Below are 24024 nucleotides of genomic sequence, written 5' to 3'. Positions count from 1 at the left end.
TATGATTTCTGAGTTTATCAGCTGTCTGTTCAGATGTGAGGTCCTGAGTGACTTGTTCGCAGATACTTCCAAGCTTGTGTAATGAGTCAGTCAGTCAGTCAGTCAGCCACCCTCTCTCTCTCTCTCTCTCTCTCTCTAACGCCCCCTGCCTCATCCCCTGTTGTGCTGTTCTCAAAAATGAATTGCATGGATAAATTCAAGATAAAATGTGATTCACTAATTTGGTTGATTTTTCATGGTAAAGATTAAATATAGTGTTTGTTTTCTTTATTCAGACCTACACAAAAAACACACATTTTATTTCTGCTGGTAGCTGATAGGAACACTTCTCTCTCTCTCTCTCTCTCTCTCTCTCTCTCTCTCTCTCTCTCTCTCTCTCTCTCTCTCTCTCTCTCTCTCTCTCTCTCTCAATTCAATTTAAGGGCTTAATTGGCATGGGAAACGTATGTTAACATTGCCAAAGCAAGTGAAGTAGATAGTAAACAAAAAAGAAATAAACAATAAATATTAACAGTAAACATTACACTCAGAAGTTCCAAAAGAATAAAGATATTTCAAATGTCATATTATGTATATACAGTGTTGGAACAATGTGCAAATAGTTAAAGTACAAATGAGAAAATAAATAAACATAAATATGGGTTGTATTTACAATGGTGTTTGTTCTTCACTGGTTGCCCTTTTCTTGTTGCAACAGGTCATTGCTGCTGTGATGGCACACTGTGGTTTTTCACGCAGTAGATAAGGGAGTTTATCAAAATTGGGTTTGTTTTCGAATTCTTTGTGGATCTCTGTAATCTGAGGGAAATATGTATCTCTAATATGGTCATACATTTGGCAGGAGGTTAGGAAGTGCAGCTCAGTTTCCACCTCATTTTGTGGGCAGTGTGCACATAGCCTGTCTTCTCTTGAGAGCCAGGTCTGCCTACGGCGGCCTTTCTCAATAGCAAGGCTATGCTCGCTGAGTCTGTACATAGTCAAAGCTTTCCTTAAGTTTGGGTCAGTCGCAGTGGTCAGGTATTCTGCCACTGTGTACTCTCTGTTTAGAGCCAAATAGCATTCTAGTTTGCTCTGTTTTTTTGTTAATTCTTTCCAATGTGTCAAGTAATTATCTTTTTGTTTTCTCATGATTTGGTTGGGTCTAATTGTGTTGTTGTTGTTGTCCTGGGGCTCTGTGGGGTATGTTTGTGTTTGTGAACAGAGCCACAGGACCAGCTTACTTAGGGGACTCTTCTCCAAGTTAATCTCTTTGAAAGTTTGGGAATCGCTTCCTTTTAAGTGGTTATAGAATTTAACGGCTCTTTTCTGGATTTTGATAATTAGCGGGTATCGGCCTAATTCTGCTCTGCATGCATTATTTGGTGTTTGTCGTTGTACACTGAGGATATTTTTGCAGAATTCTGCATGCAGAGTCTCAATTTGGTGTTTGTCCCATTTTGTGAATTCTTGGTTGGTGAGCGGACCCCAGACCTCACAACCATGAAGGGCAATGGGTTCTATAACTGATTCAAGTGTTTTTAGCCAGATCCTAATTGGTATGTCAAATTTTATGTCCCTTTTGATGACATAGAAGGCCCTTCTTGCCTTGTCTCTCAGATCGTTCACAGCTTTGTGGAAGTTACCTGTGGCGCAGATGTTTAGGCCGAGGTATGTATAGTTTTTTGTGTGCTCTAGGGCAACGGTGTCTAGATGGAATTTGTATTTGTGGTCCTGGCAACTGGACCTTTTTTGGAACACCATTATTTTTGTCTTACTGAGATTTACTGTCAGGGCCCAGGTCTGACAGAATCTGTGCAGAAGATCTAAACTCAGCAAAAAAAAGAAATGTCCTCTCACTGTCAACTGCGTTTATTTTCAGCAAACTTAACATGTGTAAATATTTGTATGAACATAACAAGATTCAACAACTGAGACATAAACTGAACAAGTTCCACAGACATGTGACTAACAGAAATTGAATAATGTGTCCCTGAACAAAGGGGGTCAAAATCAAAAGTAACAGTCAGTATCTGGTGTGGCCACCAGCTGCATTAAGTACTGCAGTGCATCTCCTCCTCATGGACTGCACCAGATTTGCCAGTTCTTGCTGTCAGATGTTACCCCACTCTTCCACCAAGGCACCTGCAAGTTCCCAGACATTTCTGGGGGGAATGGCCCTAGCCCTCACCCTCCGATCCAATAGGTCCCAGACATGCTCAATGGGATTGAGATCCGGGCTCTTCGTTGGCCATGGCAGAACACTGACATTCCTGTCTTGCAGGGAATCACGCACAGAACGAGCAGTATGGCTGGTGGCATTGTCATGCTGGAGGGTCATGTCAGGATAAGCGTGCAGGAAGGGTACCACATGAGGGAGGAGGATGTCTTCCCTGTAATGCACAGCGTTGAGATTGCCTGCAATGACAACAAGCTCAGTCCGATGATGCTGTGACACACCGCCCCAGACCATGATGGACCCTCCACCTCCAAATCGATCCCGCTCCAGAGTACAGGCCTCGGTGTAACACTAATTCCTTCGACGATAAACGCGAATCCGACCATCACCCCTGGTGAGACAAAACCGCGACTCATCAGTGAAGATCACTTTTTGCCAGTCCTGTCTGGTCCAGCGATGGTGGGTTTGTGCCCATAGGCAGCGTTGTTGCTGGTGATGTCTGGTGAGGACCTGCCTTACAACAGGCCTACAAGCCCTCAGTCCAGCCTCTCTCAGCCTATTGCGGACAGTCTGAGCACCGATGGAGGGATTGTGCGTTCCTGGTGTAACTCGGGCAGTTGTTGTTGCCATCCTGTACCTGTCCCGCAGGTGTGATGTTCAGATGTACCGATCCTGTGCAGGTGTTGTTACACGTGGTCTGCCACTGCGAGGACAATCAGCTGTCCGTCCTGTCTCCCTGTAGCGCTGTCTTAGGCGTCTCACAGTACGGACATTGCAATTTATTGCCCTGCCCACATCTGCAGTCCTCATGCCTCCTTGCAGCATGCCTAAGGCACGTTCACGTAGATGAGCAGGGACCCTGGGCATCTTTCTTTTTGTGTTTTTTAGAGTCAGTAGAAAGGCCTCTTTAGTGTCTTACGTTTTCATAACTGTGACCTTAATTGCCTACCGTCTGTAAGCTGTTAGTACCTTAACGACCGTTCCACCGGTGCATGTTCATTAATTGTTTATGGTTCATTGAACAAGCAAGGGAAACAGTGTTTAAACACTTTACAATGAAGATCTGTGAAGTTATTTGGATTTTTACAAATTATCTTTGAAAGACAGGGTCCTGAAAAAGGGACGTTTCTTTTTTTGCTGAGTTTAGGTGCTGCTGTAGGCCCTCGTTGGTTGGTGACAGAAGCACCAGATCATCAGCAAACAGTAGACATTTGACTTCAGATTGTAGTAGGGTGAGGCCGGGTGCTGCAGACTGTTCTAGTGCCTTCGCCAATTCGTTGATATATATGTTGAAGAGGGTGGGGCTTAAACTGCATCCCTGTCTCACCCCACGGCCCTGTGGAAAGAAATGTGTGTGTTTTTTGCCAATTTTAACCGCACACTTGTTGTTTGTGTACATGGGTTTTATAATGTCGTATGTTTTCCCCCCAACCCCACTTTCCATCAATTTGTATAGCAGACCCTCATACCAAATTGAGTCAAAAGCTTTTTTGAAATCAACAAAGCATGAGAAGACTTTGCCTTTGTTTTGGTTTGTTTGTTTGTCAATTAGGGTGTGCAGGGTGAATACGTGGTCTGTTGTACGGTAATTTGGTTAAAAGCCAATTTGACATTTGCTCAGTACATTGTTTTCACTGAGGAAATTAACTAGTCTGCTGTTAATGATAATGCAGAGGATTTTCCCAAGGTTGCTGTTGACGCATATTCCACGGTAGTTATTGGGGTCAAATTTGTCTCCACTTTTGTGGATTGGGGTGATCAGTCCTTGGTTCCAAATATTTGGGAAGATGCCAGAGCTAAGGATGATGTTAAAGAGTTTAAGTATAACCAATTGGAATTTGTGGTCTGTATATTTTATCATTTCATTGAGGATACCATCAACACCACAGGCCTTTTTGGGTTGGAGGGTTTGTATTTTGTCCTGTAGTTCATTCAATGTAATTGGAGAATCCAGTGGGTTCTGGTAGTCTTTAATAGTTGATTCTAAGATTTCCATATTTTTTTGCTGTTTGTTCTTTGTTATAGGGCCAAAAAGATTGGAGAAGTGGTTTACCCATACATCTCCGTTTTGGACAGATAGCTCTTCGTGTTGTTGTTTGTTTAGTGTTTTCCAATTTTCCCAGAAGTGGTTAGAGTCTATGGATTCTTCAATTACATTGAGCTGATTTCTGATATGCTGTTCCTTCTTTTTCCGTAGTATATTTCTGTATTGTTTTAGTGATTCACCATAGTGGCGCAGTGGTCTAAGGCACTTCATCGCAGTGCTAGCTGTGCTACTAGAGATCCTGGTTCGAATTCAGGCTCTGTCATAGCCGGCCGTGACCGGGAGACCCATGGGGCGGCGCACAATTGGCCCAGCGTCGAACAGGGTAGGGGAGGGAATGGCCGGCAGGGATGTAGCTCAGTTGGTAGAGCATGGCGTTTGCAATGCCAGGGTTGTGGGTTTGATTCCCACAGGGGGCCAGTATGAAAAATAAAATTATGTATGCACTCACCAACTGTAAGTCGCTCTGGATAAGAGCGTCTGCTAAATGACGTAAATGTAAATGTAAATGTAAATGAGTAGGCTCAGGTTTTCCGGGTCTCTATGTTTTTGGTTGGATAGGTTTCTCAATTTCTTTCTTAGGTTTTTGCATTCTTCATCAAACCATTTGTCACTGTTGTTACTTTTCTTCGGTTTTCTGTTAGAGATTTTTAGATTTGATAGGGAAGCTGAGAGGTCAAATATACTCTTTAGGTTTTCTACTGCCAAGTTTGTCCAGGAAGTTGTCTAAAAGGGATTTAATTTATTGTTGCCTTATTGTTTTTTGGTAGGTTTCGACACTACTTTCCTTCCATCTATAGCATTTCTTAATATTATTCAGTTCCTTTGGCTTTGATGCCTCATGATTGAGTATTGCTCTGTTCAAGTTGACTGTGATTTTGCTGTGGTCTGACAGGGGTGTCAGTGGGCTGACTGAACGCTCTGAGAGACTCTGGGTTGAGGTCAGTGATAAAGTAGTCTACAGTACTACTGCCAAGAGATGAGCTATAGGTGTACCTACTCTCTCTCTGTGTGTGAAATCAAAATCAAATCCAAGTTTATTTGTCATGTGCACAGGTTACTGCGGGTCTAAACTGAACAGTGAAACGCTTACTTGCCGCTCTTCCTCAACCGTGCATATATTGTAGAGTAACAATGCAAATCAATGTGTGTGTGCTTGCGTGCGTCTGTGCGTTTTTGAATGAATTATGAATGAATCCTTCAGAAATTCAGCTCGCTGCTATTTAATAGATATACGGTGTTTAAACATTGACTGGTTTACCTTTTAATGGTTGAATTGCTTTAAAACTATAATTATATTCAGGCCTAAAAATGACCGCTTGAGGTGTCGGGGTCCTGTTAGCTCATTCCGCGCATGTCACCAGATATGCTTGTCACACAACACGTGCATCAGCCACGGTGGTCTTTCTTGGCGCTTGTGTTTACATGATTGTTTACAGAAGTAGACCTACACATCTAAGACATTTACAGAATAACACGAACAGATATTTTGTAAATGGGGGGTCTACAGAAAAAGAAGGTAAGGATGTCACTGTTTGTCGGATTAATTATCCAACAATTTAGTTAGCTACGTACTGCTAAAGTTAGCAAGCTCAGGCTGTTTCTCTAAGCACAGAATTATGAGTTTAGGCCGAAAAGGTTTAGCTAGCTAGCCATTACTAGCTAGTCAGCTATAACATATCATCTATCTAACGTTAATAATCTAGCTAATTGTGTAATCGCTAGCTAGTGTGATACACTTCTATGTACCTAACTACTCAACTATTGTATTTCCATGTCTGTCTAGTCTTGGAATCTTGTGCTGTTGATGCATATTGTGTTTTCATCCCTGCTAGCTAGCTAGGTAACGTTAGCCTAGCTGCTACATCTTCACCTGCCTGGTGCATAAAATTGGCAGTAGAGAGAAAAATACTGATATAAATACTAAATACTGATAATTGTTTTGCAGAACATTGTCAGCATCAAGCTTTTTACTCTTAAGTCTAGTTACACGTTTTCTAGTAATAAGAATGGCATACACTAACTAAAAAATAGGTTTCTCCAATACCTCACACATTTGTCTGACTTTCTTCAAGTCTTGTGAGTAACTGTAAACCCATGTGTCTTGTGTTAGTATGAGAGGGGCTCTGCCACCAACTACATCACAAGGAACAAAGCCCGCAAGAAGCTGCAGCTGAGCCTGGCAGATTTCAGGTACTTAGTACTACAGACCCACAGCAACCTGGGTCGTATTTATTAGTGTTGATCGTATTAGTGTTGTTGTTGGTCGTATTTATTGTTGTTGTCCCTCCCTGTTTCAGTCCGTTTTCTTCCCTTTGGTGCCTAGTGAATACGGCCCTGTACTCTGGCTGTGGATATAATCACATGCTTGCCTTTGGTATCAGTTTCTGCAATGCCAAATTGACAGTCTCTGCATGTTCATCCACTGTTCCACACAGACGCCTGTGCATTCTGAAAGGCATCTACCCTCATGAACCCAAGCACAAGAAGAAGGTGAACAAGGGTTCCACGGCCCCCCGTACATTCTACCTGCTCAAAGACATCCGGTTCCTCCTGCACGAGCCCATCGTTAGAAAATTTAGAGAGTACAAGGTAATGTTTTATACTATTGATTTGACTACGAGATACAGATATTGTTACATTTTGTGTGTTTTTACTGTTATTTACATTTTCCAGTCAACCATTTTCAAATCAAGGTGAAAATCTAGTAATGCTGGCTTTTCTTGTTCTCTTTGGTAGGTGTTTGTGCGTAAACTGAGGAAGGCCTATGGAAAGGCAGAATGGACTGGGGTGGAGAGACTGAGAGATAACAAGCCTGGCTATAAACTGGACCACATCATCAAGGAGAGGTGAGGTCTCAATCCACTGCAGCGCCAATTGCAAACAGCAGACGGCAGTGTTGAGCATATAATTACCTATAGAAAATAATAATGTAATAGGATCTCTGTGGTGTTGGGCCCTGTTTATTGCTCATGTCAGCATAACATTGGTAAAGGATGTCCTACATGTGTGTTTATCTGAGGATTGTGTTTGACTCTATTTGTGTGCCAGGTACCCCACATTCATCGATGCCCTCCGTGACATCGACGACGCCCTCTCCATGTGCTTCCTGTTCTCCACCTTTGCCCGCACGGGAAAGTGCCACGTCCAGACCATCACGCTATGCCGACGCCTCACTGTAGAGTGGATGAACTACATAGTCACATCTCGCTCTCTCCGGAAGGTAGGAAGGATGAGTGCAGACGTGTCCTCACAAACATAAAGAGTTGGTCCTCAATGAAAATCTCCAGGTTGTGGATAGACAAAGTGCAGGCATGATTTATTAAGTAATGATACGGACTGTTACAGGTACAATAGCCTCTGAAATGGATTTGTCATTACAATTTTATATACACGTATACTTAGCAGTGTCAGAAGCCTATAATTGTAAGTGTTGTGAAAGTGATTTTCTTTTTTGGTGGTTACTAGTCCACATTGGATATGTCAGAATGAGATGCATGCTATTTGGCAAGAGAATAACTGATAGTTAATATGCTAAATGGCTTATTATATTATCTAGTTGCAGCACACTTGACGTTGTTTTGCTTTCCCTGGCAGGTTTTCATCTCCATCAAGGGGATTTACTATCAGGCAGAGGTTCTTGGACAGCTCATCACCTGGATCGTGCCCTACCAGTTTGCCCATGATGTAAGTGCTGAGTTATAATAATTATAATATGCCATTTAGCAGACGCTTTTATCCAAAGCGACTTACAGTCATGAGTGCATACATGTTTGTGTATGGGTGGTCCCGGGTATCGAACCCACTACCTTGGCGTTACAAGCGCCGTGCTCTACCAGCTGAGCTACAGAGGACCACCCATACACAAACATGTATGAGTGACATCATAGCAGCTCAAAGAGCCATTTCAAATGTATTCAGTCACTGTGTTGAAGGCCCAATTTAGTATTTTTTTTATTTAACCATTATTGTATCAGGTAGACCAATGTATTTTTTACAGATGAGCCCTGAATTACAAATTACAGAAAATACACACATCAATATAAATACAAAATGCAAGCAGAAAGAACAACATGGTCATAAAAAACAAACACATTCATCAGTAATAAGGTCCTCAATCAGCCAGAATTGCCCTAGAGGCACCAGAACATCAAATGTATGATCATTTTGAAGATTGTTCCACAAATAAGGTGCAAGAAAACAACTAAAAGCTGATTTACCTAACTCAGTAGAGACCAAAGGACTTTCCAGAGTTAACCATCCGTGAGACTGGGTGTGGTAACTCGTATGTCTAAAGTTTAGTAAAGATGTTAGGTATAGTGGGACTTTTTGTAAAAGGGCTTTATAAATGAAAACATAGCAATGTGTCAACCTACGTGACATCACCATGCTTCACCAAAGGGATGGTGCCAGGTTTCCTCCAGACGTAACGCTTGGCATTCAGGCCAAAGAGTTCAATCTTGGTTTCATTAGACGAGATAATCTTGTTTCTCATGGTCTGAGAGTTCTTTAGGTGCCTTTTGGCAAACTCCAAGCGGGCTGTCATGTGCCTTTTACTGAGGAGTGGCTTCCGTCTGGCATAAAGGCCTGATTGGTGGAGTGCTGCAGAGATGATTGTCCTTCTGGAAGGTTCTCCCATCTCCACAGAGGAACTCTGGAGCTCTGTCAGTGACCATCAGGTTCTTGGTCACCTCCCTGACCAAGGCCCTTCTCCCCCGATTGCTCAGTTTGGCCGGGCGGCCAGCTTAGGAAGAGTCTAGGTGGTTCCAAACTTCTTCCGTTTAAGAATGATGGAGGCCACTGTGTTCTTGCGGACCTTCAATGCTGCAGACATATTTTGGTACCCATCCCCAGATCTGTGCCTCGACACAATCCTGTCTCTGAACTCTGACAATTCCTTCGACCTCATGGCTTGGTTTTTGCTCCGACATGCACTGTCAACTGTGGGACCTTATATAGAAAGGTGTGTGCCTTTCCAAATCATGTCCAATGAATTGAATTTACTACAGGTGGACTCCAATCAAGTTGTAGAAACATATGAAGGATGATCAATGGAAACAGGATGCACTTGAGCTCTATTTCGAGGCCCATAGCAAAGGGTCTGAATACTTATGTAAATGAGGTATTTTTTATTTATTTTATAAATTAACAAAACATTCAAATCCTGTTTTCGCTTTGTCATTATGGGGTATTGTGTGTAGATTTATGAGGATTTTTATTTATATAATCCATTTTAGAATAAGGCTGTAACATTACAAAATGTGGAAAAAGTCAAGGGGTCTGAATACTTTCCGAATGCACTGTATATTTGCCAAATCTCTTTCTTGGGGCCTGGAGATTTAAGTTTCAATTGATTAGAGAGCTTGACTTAAGGTTAATGATGGACTGTTTGCAGAAGATAGTGATGAGGTTCTTTTGAAAGACAACCAGGCTCACGTTTCAGGGAAAGTCAGGTTTGTGACAACTTTGTAAATGGTTGATAGGACATTGTTATAAACAGCCCTTTAGTGGTGAAATGCTTAAGTGCTCTTAGAACTAATACTGCCATTTGCTCTTTATTAAGGCAAGTTAACCCATAAGAGTCTAAGCCTTGTCTAAGTCGGGGAGGGAGGGAGGGGGTACTACTAAGCTATATGGAATTGTTTTAAGAACGTCATACCAAGTATCATTTTGCTAATTCATTTAGAATTTTAAGCCCCCTAGAAGTATACTTTAAAACAATTTTTTAAAACATTTATTGATCAACATTTTTATTTGTCCTTGCTTTGATTAGCCCTTAAAAAACGCATTGAATAACAGATTCACTACATGGAACAAACATCAGTCCCCCCCCCCCCCCCCAAGAAAGTTTGTTCTGAAGTGTCTATCCTATATCTAAGAGTTATAAGAAAGATCAGGAAAAATGTTTGGGACATGTATTTAACCCCTTATTTTTGTCACTAAACAGTCTCCATATATACTTCCATTAACTTTTTTGATTGGTCCCGGGGACCTTCAGACAAGTCTTGTGAGGCCTGTGGGCGTCCTAGAGCAAAACAACCAACATGTTCGTGAGTCTCACCTTTACACAGAGGGGTCATATTAGTTTTTAGCCCAAACTGTTCGGATGCTACAGACAGAAGTTGTCAGATCGGCTGTACCGACTCAGACGAGTCCCAGGAAGCAAAACGGAGAACACCATTGTGGGTCATAATAGGTTTTAGGCCAAACCGTTCGGACGCTACAGACGATTTTGTGAGAAGATGTGGTATGACAAAACACTGCTCTAGCTCTTTCACTGCAGATGCGGAAGTTCTAGACGGATGCGGTGGATTGGCACGGATCCAATGCAAAAAAACATCTCTACCTTAAATTTAGGGATTTTTATGGGGATATATTTTATGTTAATTAGATTTCTGCGGGGTGCAGACATCGACATTAGGGGGTTAAAGACTTTACGTTGATGCTGTTAATTGTGTTTAAATTATAGGAGCTTGACAAGCAGTTGATGGGGACTCAACATTGACTCTACAATAAAAGCTTTCAGACTAATAATAATAATCTGTCTGTCCTTTCTCCCCCAGCACCCAACAGATGTGGACTATAGAGTAATGGCCACCTTCACAGAGATGTACACCACCCTCTTTGGCTTCATCAACTTCCGCCTCTACCAGACCCTTAACCTGGTCTACCCGCCCAAGGTACCCCAGCACCTGGCCTGAACCTGGGTTGTGTTCATTAGGCACCAAGGAAAGAAAACAGACTGAAACAGGGAGTGGCTACCTTAACCTGTCCAATAACAAATGCTTGTTTTTGTTTCCTGTTGCAAAACCTTTTGCTACAGTGTGCACTAATAAATATGATCCCAGATAACCATTTCAGCCATTGCACATCATAAGCGGTGCTTTTTTAATTTAAATAATCATGTTCCTTCTGTTGATGAACATGTCTTGTCTTGTAGTGTACAGAGATCATTGGCCTGCTAATTGTTGTGTGTCTGAGCTGTTGCTAACTCCAATCCTCCCTCCAGCTGGACAGCAAAGCTGAGTCAGAGCTAAAGGCAGAGCACGAAGAGGATTATGCCATGGACTCTGAGAGCTACTTGGAGGTGGGCCTTTCATCACTGTTATGATATTAATAAATGAGTCAACGTTATATTAGCTTGATGATTCCTGTATATGTACGACAGGACAGCCAGCCCTCTCTTCATTGTTGTGGGCTACCTGCCCTACCTTGATGGTCCTCTGGCAGTAGAGATGTGTAGTTTGTAAGCGGTGTGTGGAACACTGAACAGGTGCGTTTCATGCTCTCCACAGAAACTGTCTGCCCTGAGTGCCAGTCTGGCGCGTGTGGTTGCCACTGCAGAGGAGGAGGAGAACCAGCTCGACCAGTTCCCTGCCGACGGGGTAAGGAGACACACTGAATAAACTAGCTACAGTGGGGGGAAAAAGATTTAGTCAGCCACCAATTGTGCAAGTTCTCCCACTTAAAAAGATGAGAGAGGCCTGTAATTTTCATCATAGGTACACATCAACTATGACAGACAAAATGAGAAAAAAAAATCCAGAAAATCACATTGTAGGATTTTTTAATGAATTTATTTGCAAATTATGGTGGAAAATAAGTATTTGGTCAATAACAAAAGTTTCTCAATACTTTGTTATATACCCTTTGTTGGCAATGACACAGGTCAAACGTTTTCTGTAAGTCTTCACAAGGTTTTCACACACTGTTGCTGGTATTTTGGCCCATTCCTCCATGCAGATCTCCTCTAGAGCAGTGATGTTTTGGGGCTGTCGCTGGGCAACATGGACTTTCAATTCCCTCCAAAGATTTTCTATGGGGTTGAGATCTGGAGACTGGCTAGGCCACTCCAGGACCTTGAAATGCTTCTTACGAAGCCACTCCTTCGTTGCCCGGACAGTGTGTTTGGGATCATTGTCATGCTGAAAGACCCAGCCACGTTTCATCTTCAATGCCCTTGCTGATGGAAGGAGGTTTTCACTCAAAATCTCACGATACATGGCCCCATTCATTTTTTCCTTTACACGGATCAGTCGTCCTGGTCCCTTTGTAGAAAAACAGCCCCAAAGCATGATGTTTCCACCCCCATGCTTCACAGTAGGTATGGTGTTCTTTGGATGCAACTCAGCATTCTTTGTCCTCCAAACACGACGAGTTGAGTTTTTACCAAAACGTTCTATTTTGGTTTCACCTGACCATATGACATTCTCCCAATCCTCTTCTGGATCATCAAAATACACTCTAGCAAACTTCAGACGGGCCTGGACATGTACTGGCTTAAGCAGGGGGACATGTCTGGCACTGCAGGATTTGAGTCCCTGGCGGCGTAGTGTTTTACTGATGGTAGGCTTTGTTACTTTGGTCCCAGCTCTCTGCAGGTCATTCACTAGGTCCCCCTGTGTGGTTCTGGGATTTTTGCTCACCGTTCTTGTGATAATTTTGACCCCACGGGGTGAGATCTTGCGTGGAGCCCCAGATCGAGGGAGATTATCAGTGGTCTTGTATGTCTTCCATTTCCTAATAATTGCTCCCACAGTTGATTTCTTCAAACCAAGCTGCTTACCTATTGCAGATTCAGTCTTCCCAGCCTGGTGCATGTCTACAATTTTGTTTCTGGTGTCCTTTGACAGCTCTTTGGTCTTGGCCATAGTGGAGTTTGGAGTGTGACTGTTTGAGGTTGTGGACAGGTGTATTTTATACTGATAACAAGTTCAAACAGGTGCCATTAATACAGGTAACGAGTGGAGGACAGAAGAGCCTCTTAAAGAAGAAGTTACAGGTCTGTGAGAGCCAGAAATCTTGCTTGTTTGTAGGTGACCAAATACTTATTTTCCACCATAATTAGCAAATAAATTCATTAAAAATCCTACAATGTGATTTTCTGGATTTTTTTTTCTCATTTTGTCTGTCATAGTTGACGTGTACCTATGATGAAAATTACAAGCCTCTCATCTTTTTAAGTGGGAGAACTTGCACAATTGGTGGCTGACTAAATACTTTTTTCCCCCACTGTACCAGGTGGTCAGGGGTGTGTTCGAACCAATGCCTCCCACATTCACCTTTCATTGTTTCCATTTAGAAATCACTTTCTTTCCCAAATCTTCAGGACGTGGGTGGAGGAACTATTTGTAATGTCCACTCATCTTAAATGAATAGTTCTGATACAAAAGTCATCCCCGATATTTGATGTTGATGTCCTTATAAATCAATGTTAGGTCAACAGAGAAGGGGTCATTCTTTCCAATGTATTGTGTACTAGGCATTTAAATGATTGCTAAAGAGCTACATGAAAAAGAAAGGAAAAGTTCCACCAAAGCATTCACCTTATTATGGTGCATTTCCAATGAGGATTTAGCCTGGTGTTTCTCTGTTTCCATCTACGCGGACTGGCACCCGTGTCTCTCTGGGCCATGGCTCCTGCGGACCTGCTCTAACCTGGAGCCAAGACAAGGCCCTGGGTACTTTTCAGTTTCATTTACATAACAATGGCTACCTGTGAACCAGGGTTTCCGTTCGAAATGTGGCGCCGAACATTTGACCTGCAACATTTTAATTTACCGGACATTTGAGAAATCTGCCGGACCAATATGCATTGGGTGCGAAACCTGATTAGGGCGTCCACCCACGGTGCTCAGAATGACAATCACATTTAGATTATGGTAATTCATATTAACAGAACATGCAAGTTGAGGATGTAACGATGTGCGGTCCTTCTTACCAAATTCTGATGTGCACTTTGAAGATGTTAAAATAACTGTCCACATTTAATTTTCCTCAGCCAACAAGACGAGTAATGAACAGCAAAATCACTAGCCTATGTCAATCGACTATCCCCTATAGTAGAAAAGTTTACCTATTCTATTGGTCAGCTTGTCGAGAAATAAATAGCCTATTCTAAACACTCTGGGACAGTTGTGGGAAAATAGCAGAGTTGTGGACTCGAGTCACATGACTTGGACTCAGGTCTGACTCGAGTCACAAATAAAATAACTTGAGACTTGACTCGGGACTCTACTTTGACTTGAGACTGATGACTTGAAATTATCTGGCCAGGTTTTGTCACTCATTTTGTGGCACAGAGTCTACATGGATTACGCTACACGCAGCCAGAGACAGTAGCCGGAGCATCGCCTTAAAAAAACAAACTGCAACAGATTGGCTAGTGAAATGCGCACTCTGATTGGACCAGCAAACTGTCAATCAACACTGGTTGGGTGAGCTAGCGAACAGATTGATTTGCTCTACAGCTATAGGATCGGCGGGTGCAGACGTCAAATTGTAGGGAGAGGAGGATTGCCATGATAAATAAGCAGCTCCAAAAAATGTTGATCAAGAATATTAACGGTTTACTTTGCAAGCTCAACAGCAATGGGGCAACAATTACTAGCATAGGCCTACTGTTCTTTTGGTATGTAACAATTGCTTGACATTGATAATTTACATATGAAGCTTGCATTTGGAATTTGTTGTTAAAATGAATTATTACTGTGGCGCGGCTCTTCACTTACACTCTCCAAACTCCGCCAGTGGAGAGTGCTTTTTCTTTTCTCTTGTTGAAATGTTTGCTGTTGCTTTCACATGTTTAAATGCATAGGCCCTATCTGGTAAATCTATATTCCATCTAATACTACAATAATTGCTAGCGTTTCATCATTCCATCCCTGTACTGTTTATTGCAACATGTTTGATAGACCTACGATACATTTTCAGTTTATAGGCAACTATTTCTTACCCTGCTCTGAGTGGGTGTGATGTTTACAGCAGTGGAGCTATAGGAGGACGGGCTCATTGTAATGGCTGGAATGGAATAAACTGGGGAGCACACCTCTATGGTTTAGAGGGATGAGGTGTTTGTAAACAACATGAAGAAACCAATCCCACTCCCCAGGAGGACCTGGAGAACATGGAGGCCAGAGAGAAGGAACAGAAAGAGCAGGAAGCCCAGAAGAGGCTTTTCGAGGGGCTCAAATTCTTCCTGAACAGGGAAGTTCCCAGAGAGTCACTGGCTTTTATCCTGAGGTGAGAACCAGCCCACTACCACACACACCCAATGTTGTATATAAACCCTGGATTGCTGATGCTATGTATTGGCCATCGAGAGGCTTTGAAACCTCCTCCCCAGTAGGAGCAGTCCTCCATAGGAATGAATGGAATTCTACAGTATTCCAATTACATTAATTTTTTGTTGTTGTAGTGGTACAGTAACATTAGTAATCTCAAAAGTATGCTTTAAGGAAAAAGTTTTTATATTAATGTTTAGCTCGCGTAATATAATGTAAAAGTATGCATTAAGATGTCTAATAGAATAAATGTCGCAAACGAATGTAGACATTAATAAATGCATTTCTATAGCATAAAATAAATTGCTTACAATGGTGGGGCAGTGCCAAGATGGAGGCAAGGTGGCTTCAACACAGCGCCCCCTATCTGTCCTCTAGTGTGTGTATCTAGAAATCATTGCACACACCCCAGCCAGTCTGGGCTGCTCGATCATGTTATGGCACCTTGCTTTGAGTAAAAGCAAGCTGAAGGTTTTAGGGACTGGTTCCATGCCACACGCACCTCAAAGAAGAGCTTTGATACAGAGTGAAGTGAACCATTGTTTATTTTTATTGATCTCCATCCCTCTCTGTCTGACAGGTGTTTTGGTGCCGAGGTGTCATGGGACAAGTCCCTCTGCATCGGTGGTACCTACGACATGACTGACGAGACCATTACCCATCAGATTGTGGACAGGCCCGACATAGACAAGCAGTACATCAACAGGTGAACAGGGCCTGACGGATCTACCAGTTTATTTGCAGTCATTACAGCTGTTGCAAATGTCTTGCAATTCATAAAAGATCTTGACATGAATGATATATATATTTTTTAACGGGATACAACCCAGACCCGGCACCAGAACGATCAGTTGGATGGGCATTTCATTTCCAATAAGGGGGTCGTCTTTTTTCAAGAGACCTCCTATATTGGCACTCGCTTGCGCGTTTACATATATTTTTTATGGACGTAATAGTGAAGACCATAGGCAGCTTGTGAGTTTCAAATTTGGGAAGCTGACAATTTATCCTACCATTTCTACCGAGCTGCATGCCAGTTATGATTAATTTTATGTGTATTTTCGTGGAACAGTTTTATTTCAATAATAACGTTTCTCAAAATCATTGCCATGTGGTTAATCATAGAAATCTGAAGTAAAATGATAAACATCTAAAAGTTCAAATTCAACTATGGCGAGAGCACTAGCCTCTGCCATATGGACATTGATACACTTTGATCCACTGGTGACTAAAGAAATGAGAGCATAGAACTCAGAGCTGCAGCAGTAGGCCTATAACTTCCAAGTAAAATACATAGTCCTAAAGCCGACAAATACAAACAGTAGAAAATATGTTGATAAATTCTCTATTCTGCCTGTCTGCCTCCCTTTCTATCTGTCTTGACTTGAGCTATTGCTAGTGAAGTGCAACATTGTATCAAATCATCACTTGGTCCAGCCCATTGCTAGCAAAAGTGCAAAATTATATCAACTAGCATTGGGCTTATACTGGACAGATTTTGGCGAGAGTGAGCCCTCTCGCTTCGCCTCTTCCTCTCTGCTGAAACTATATCACCGGAGAAAGCACCCGAGCGAGCGAAACAGTGCCCCTCTATATGTAGCCCATGTATCTGATGCTGTCTGGCCAGAAATAGTATGACATGCCATACTCCTTTGGTCCAAAACAGCATCAGACACATGGTCTACACATACTGAGACAGAGGGGCGCTGTTTCGCTGGCTCGGATGCTTTAACTGAGATTTATGCTTCTATCTGTCGCGTCTCGGTCAAATACATGATCAATATTTTATTTGGACGGGCAAGGAGGTACGGTAGGGCAGGCCATAACGCCGGCCCTGATACAACCCCACCCCTCTCTTTCAAATCACCAAATTTCTATTCAGCCAAGCTATTTTCCAAGGCTACTTACAGACCGAAGGGACCAGAGGCTTTCTGTTTGCTTGCCCGGCTGCTAACGCTCACTCTGGTGGTGGGGGGGGGGGGGGGTTCTCCTCCTTCAGTCCCCCCACAGAGATGGGCTCAGCTCATCCCCACAATGCCCCCTTTCAGAGGGCTCTTCCTGCTCTGGTCGCTCAAAGCCCCCTGTTATCGGGGTGGGTCGGGGCGGGCGGCAGAGTCACGCGTGACAGACCATGTCCTCTTCCTTTATGCCTCTTCATAGAGCTTAGCTGTACACAGGGTACATAATGCCTCTATTATGGGCCTGCTAACTCCTGCCCACATTCATTTGGATGTTGTGTTTACATTCGACTGTTGTGATCAATGCATACGACACATCCACAACTTGCTAATGTGTAAATGGTCTCAAATCTTTATGGAATGTTGAAATGCTACTTTCAATGGTGGGTTGACTTAACTGACTGTGCATAAATATCCCAATGGATCCAACCTGGCACAATGGAATAGTCCCAAAGGTGCAAACCCCACCCATCTGGTACTCCAGACAAGTATTTGAAAGAAGACAACTATTATTTGAACCCAGTTTGATATGTATCTGTGTAGAAACCTTGTCCGTAAAGGAGACAGGCTGGTGTGTCTGATGGTCGTGTTCTGTTCCAGGTACTACATCCAGCCCCAGTGGGTGTTTGACTCGGTCAACGCCAAGATGCGCCTGCCCGTGGAGGACTACTTCCTGGGGGTGACGCTGCCGCCCCACCTGTCGCCCTTCGTGGAGGAGAAGGACGGCGACTACGTGCCCCCGGAGAAGCTGAAGCTCATGGCCCTGCAGCGAGGCGAGAAGCTTGGTAAGAGCTGAGCATCTCCATGGCTTCACATGTTTCTGTTGGGCCTGCATGATGAATATTCACATGTTTCTGTTGGGCCTGCATGATGAATATTCACATGTTTCTGTTGGGCCTGCATGATGAATATTCACATGTTTCTGTTGGGCCTGCATGATGAATATTCACATGTTTCTGTTGGGCTTGCATGATGAATATTCACATGTTTCTGTTGGGCCTGCATGATGAATATTCACATGTTTCTGTTGGGCTTGCATGATGAATATTCACATGTTTCTGTTGGGCCTGCATGATGAATATTCACATGTTTCTGTTGGGCCTGCATGATATATGTTGTGTATAACTAAAATATTCAACCATTTTTTTAAATGTTAATCTCAGTACAAGAGGAGGAGGAGGAGGAAGATGATGAGGAGGAGGAGGAAGAAGAGGACAATGATGAGGTGGACGATGACGAGTTGACTGAGGAGAAGAATCTGAAGAAGATGGAGGATCAGCGATCCCATGGCAAGGTGAGAGAATTGTAGCAGTCTCTACATGTTTGACCATCTGAATGGCCTATTTCATCCAACATAAAACAACACTGTTATCATAAGGCATTGGCGTAGTGCACAATGGGAATAGGGTGGCATTTTGGACACACACTAAGATGTATCTCTCCTGTCCCAGCAGACTCTGGCAGTGAAGGTGACCCCTGGCAAGGTGAGACCCTGGGAAACTGGTTCCGTGGGGAACAAGGTGCGCCTGGAGCAGGAGGAGAAGGCGGAGGAGAAGCGTCTGGCCATCATGATGATGAAGAAGAAGGAGAAGTACCTGTACGACAAGATCATGTTTGGCAAGAAGAGGACGACCCGAGAGGTGAGGCCCCTCCACTTAACACCTGCCTAACTGGCATGGCACCTCACAAGCCTCCCTCACTGCGTTCCATCTCCAGTCTGTACGTGGGTGTAGATGACTAGATAGACACGCCATGTAGCGGTCAGACCCATCAGTACTGAGCCAGTCTCACAGCCAGCCATATTAATATACATGGAGCTAGCAGTGGAGGACAGCTCATAATAATGGCTGGAATGGAGTCAATGGAATGGTATGAAACACGTCAAACGTGGTTTCCATGTGGTTGATTCCATTCCATTGACTCCATTCCAGCCATTATTATGAGCCGTCCTCCCCTCAGCAGCCTCCACTGGGAGGTAGAGAATCAGACCCGATTGGGCATTTTGGGTAAACTGGCAGTGTACTTTCCAGCAGGCTGCTCTCTGTGTGCCTAGTACCTACTTATTGAGCTGTAGGAATGATGTTTAACAGGGTTTGAATAGCCGTGCCCTGGAAAGCTTGCACACTTATTTTATTTTAAGCAATTCAACATTTTTATGTAAATGTCATGTTATCGAAGAGTCCAGACACGTAAAAAAAAATTTATTAGCGATTTTGCCTGGTTTTGAGAAACTTACCCCACCCGCAATAGACTTCCTCTTTGCTCATTCTTCAGTATTGGGGCTACGGAAAAACATGAACAAAGGCTCCAAAAACACCCAAATACGTCATTTTAGAAACGGCAAAGCTCTCAGTATAATGATGCAGTTCTTTAGATGTTGTACACACAACATTTTATCCGCAACATTATATTCCATTTGTGCGACTCGAGCGGTTTCCCCTAGCAGCTGTGCTGCTTCTCTGTGTAGCCTGCGCAGCGCAGCACAGCTTACCGATCGAGTCGCATATTTATCATACAAAAGAGCCCAAACTCCCAAGTGACTATTCAAATGTTTACTCAACGAAGATGTAACAACTGAATACACACGTTCAATACAGTGCAGTGTCTACTTATACCCTTAGCTCTCACCCCCTCCCTTCCACAAAGATGTACTTTTCCATCACCCAGGATTTCTCTGTGCATATCACAGGACTTCTTATCAGTAAGGAGAGGCCTTGCCTCCCGAGTGGCGCAGTGGTCTAAGGCACTGCATTGCAGTGCTAGCTGTGCCACGGCTCTGTCGCAGCCGGCCGCGACCGGGAGACCCATGGGGTGGCGCACAATTGGCCCAGCGTCGTCCAGGTTAGGGGAGGGTTTGGCCGGCAGGGATGTTCTTGTCCCATCGCGCACTAGCGACTCCTGTGGCGGGCCAGGCGCAGCACGGTCGCCAGGTTTACGGTGTTTCCTCCGATACATTGGTGCGGCTGGCTTCCGGGTTAAGCGGGCATTGTGTCAAGAAGCAGTGCGTCTAGGTTGGTTTTTGTTTCGGAGGACGCATGGCTCTCGACCTTCGCCTCTCCTGTGTCCGTAGGGGAGTTGCAGCGATGGGACAAGACTGTAACTACCAATTGGATACCACAAAATTGGGGAGAAAAACGGGTAAAAACAAAAATTACAAATAAAAAGTAAGGAGAGGCCTTGAGTTATTGGGAGTACACATTACTACAGTCCATAAGTCTTCTGATACAGAGTTTGAACCTAACAGCAATGTTCCCTCTAAGCTGCGTGCGCAGCTCCTCTCGGACTGCCGTGCAGAAGAAATATCAGCCCGTGCAGAGCACGAGATTGAACTTCACTCAACTTTCTAGAATTGATAGTTCACACTATCAACGTTTCTCTCTACTGTGGGAATTTTGCTTGAATCAATGCGATATTAGCCACTTTCAATGTAACCATACTGAAACAAAATGAACTATGCAAAACTAACTGTGCGAGAGATTTTCTTGTAGGTACCAATCAGAGCGGCATTAGGCCCATATGCAAATTGCCATATATGGATCTGTGCCATTCACTTTGAACTGGACTGTGTTTAAAGCATGAGCGGTCTCAAGAGCTACATTAGCCACATGTGCACAATTGTTCATATCCTTTGCTAGTTAGTGAGTTATTAGCTCAGTTATTGATAATTTGTAGTCAGCAATGGGGGAGTGATTGCTTCCTACAAGAGCACAAAACGTGTGCATTTCTAGCCCTTTGAAAAGTGAGTCAAATAAATAGCTATTTTTTTGTCTTAAAGGGGTAGTGTTGTATTTTGAGACAGGCTTGAATACGCTAAGTAGGCAGAAGGTAGCATAATTCTTCTGATTCTCTGTAGTAATGGTATGGGAATAATGATGCATTTTATTTGGTAAAGTTGTTTCTTGCATCAAACACAACAACAACATTCAGTCACCTCCTCGTCTGAAGGACAAGTGGATAAGCTGGTTAATGTCAAGCCCTGCATGCTTTTTTCAAAAGTCTCATAGACTGTAGGCCTACATTGAACACCACACATTGCTACTGTAGGCTGAATGATAGAACTGCTATTTCCATGTTAAAATGTTATGGGATGCATTTTCTCAATTTTTTTATTTTTATGGTAAGCCAACATTATGATCAAATAGCCACAGTAGCCTACTTGACCACTGTTAAAACTGTAACTTAAAGCGGGTACAGCCTCAGTGTCAACAGTAAACGTGCGCCAGAAGTCGCACAGAATTTTCAATGTTCAAGTTTGCGCTCGGCAGACCTGAAATTTGCTCAGTGCCTAAAATTTTTTTGGGGAACATTGCCTAACAGTACTTTTTATCTCTAAGGATATAAAAACAATCTATTCATAATAAAAATATATAATGATATAAAATGGTAAAGGTAATATAAAACAGTAATTTACAATCTATCAAATCCTTTAAAGGGCATGTGACCTTGGTTGCACACCCATGAATTCTAGAGTCACTCCACTGTTCATTAACTCAATCGGATTTCCCTTCGCAGGCAAACAAACTGGCTGCCAAGAGAAAGGCCCACGAAGACGCCAGCAAGGCAGAGAAGAAGCAGAAAAAGGCCAAGAAACTGTAGCCACCTAACAGTGGATATTCATCAAGGACTGCTTTTGATTTGTATGGTTGTCAATCATCAATCTCATGAAACTCATGGGTTTATTATGAAAAAATAGTATGAATTGGTCCCATGGAGATTGAGATCAGTGTTAGTATCATTTGTCACGAATGTTGGCAGGTAGAAATGCTGGAGGAGTCACATTGTTGCAAAATATTATCCACCCTGCCTCGTCAACCATTGTGAGGTGAATTTCTGCTTTTTTTCCACAAAGATTTTTCCACTGATTCACCCCATTTAAATATATTGAATATGTAATTAAATGGGGTTCTGTGTACTTAAGTAGAAGAACTTGTCAATTTACTGTTAATGACTCTAATAACATGAACGACAAGCCCCACTGTCATCAGGGAAATTAACTTTGTATGAAATCTATACTTTTTTTGTATACTTTTAAAGAGGTAGGACACTTTTTGCTTGATGTGTAATTCTAATAAATTGTTTTGTTTAAAGTGGCCCACTTCTTTGCGATGCATAGGGTAACGCTGAGTTACCCATGTGAACTTAATGTATTTTCTTATTTTCTGTCACATTACAACCTTTTCTCAAGACTTTCCATTATGGAAGTTTAAGTCTGTGTCCTATTGTAGTTAATGACTTCCTTCTATTCACTGTACCACTCACTGGGAGTCAAATAATGTATTGGTGCTGTCTGAGCAGCCTTCTGGGTTTCAAATATGCTGGTGGTGGCACCGTCAGACCAACTCTGATACCAAAGAGGTGGAATCTGACGCCACATCATGAGGACTGTGGCGTGGACAGAGGCTGAGGGTGCCATGTTACCACTCTAGCTTTTTCCACTCTCCTGAGCTGGCCTGATTGCTGAAACCATGATGTGAAAGCACAGTTTGGGTTGGCCCGCTTTGGGTAAATTAGGCATGTGGTGGGGGCTGAGTGTGGTCCACTGTCCTGGCCTGTGGGTGGTGATTACAAGGGACTGCCCTCTGATGCTGTGATCTCAGTGGGCCAGAGACCAGGCCAGTCATGCCCTCCCTCCCGCTATTCAATCTCCTTATTCACTGACTGACCCCCGACCTCCCCACTCACCAGCATGCCTCATCTGCATTCCACACATGCCCGCCCAGTCCGAGTCTCAGCCTGGCACTTGGAGCGTGTGCCCGCCAGGGTGCCCCACGCTCAACAAAAGGCTTGTGTTTAGACTGGTTGGTGGGTGGGTGGGACGATCAGTATGATCCCTCTGGATTGAAGGGCTACAGTGTGCAGAAAGGGTAAACAGTGCCCACCTCCCTTACTGTAATGGTCAGTGCTGTATGACCACATATTGTCACATCCCGTCTCCCAGAGCCAAATGGACTCGTATGGTCGTTCTCTATTGACATCGTACTGCTGCTGAATGGACGGTAGTGGTACAAAATACAGTGTTCCATATTCTCACGGGTCCAAAGGACTAGCTAGGCAAATTTCCATTGAAGTGCTTTTTAGTCCAGAAGTAGGTTTAGTCTGACAGGTAATCGGCCCTCTATTTGAAACTGAAAATGCATAATGAATAGAAAAAGCTTTTAGAAGCACAATCCATAATGTATAGTTTCAAAATATAAATAGGCTGTTGGTCCTTTAATTTGAGAATGGTAACATTTCTCCAGCCGTCCCTCAGCATGAAGTGAATTAAGGATTGTGGCTAGAATGTATTATGTACTGTATTCGCCACAAAACAAAGACCACATGAAATGCAATACCCATGTCTTTTCAGTTTATTTGGACAATAATCTATTGTCTGCGTCGCGTCATGCCTAATAACAGCCCTTAGCTGTGTGTTATTTACGATAATCCATGGGTTCTCATGCCTTATAACTTAATATTATTCTATTCATCCAATTTTCATGAAAAATGGTCTACAGTATATGCAAAGCTTGCTAAAAAAAACGTTTGAACAGTACTGTTGTGAAACAGCAGGCTTGGAGAAGTTGGCACAATCGAGGTCTTTGTGCCTTGGCTCTCTGCATTTGTTCTTTTTATACTATTTGCTACCCCTCCTATCAGCTTGCAGCTCAGACTAGTGTCTGCTCTCAATAGCCTTCTGTATAGCCCATACCCTGCCCCCTCTCTTTCTCTTCATCTCTTCCTCTCCATCTCTATATCTCTCGCGTTCCCTCTCTCTCATTCCCTCTCGCGTTCCCTCTCTCTCGTTCCCTCGCATTCCCTCTCTCT

At 43.2% G+C, this 24024-nt stretch overlaps 1 protein-coding gene across 1 annotated transcript; it reads left to right on the top strand.

The window, feature by feature from the left end:
- The first annotated feature begins 5549 nt into the window (after positions 1-5549).
- LOC311141273 (pescadillo homolog) lies at positions 5550-22425 on the top strand. The gene is made up of 15 exons (XM_084176543.1): positions 5550-5718; positions 6313-6392; positions 6638-6791; positions 6939-7048; positions 7251-7422; positions 7797-7886; positions 10763-10879; positions 11209-11286; positions 11495-11584; positions 15091-15221; positions 15843-15968; positions 17821-18005; positions 18384-18514; positions 18675-18860; positions 21733-22425. The coding sequence occupies exons 1-15, from the start codon at positions 5695-5697 to the stop codon at positions 21814-21816; spliced, it is 1758 nt and encodes a 585-aa protein (XP_084032669.1). The 5' UTR covers positions 5550-5694; the 3' UTR covers positions 21817-22425.
- Positions 22426-24024: the final 1599 nt, after the last annotated feature.

The sequence above is a fragment of the Coregonus lavaretus genome (genome assembly GCF_964263955.1).
Source record: "Coregonus lavaretus genome assembly, chromosome: 14".
NCBI lineage: Eukaryota > Metazoa > Chordata > Actinopteri > Salmoniformes > Salmonidae > Coregonus > Coregonus lavaretus.
This window is presented reverse-complemented; position numbering and strand designations above follow the sequence as displayed.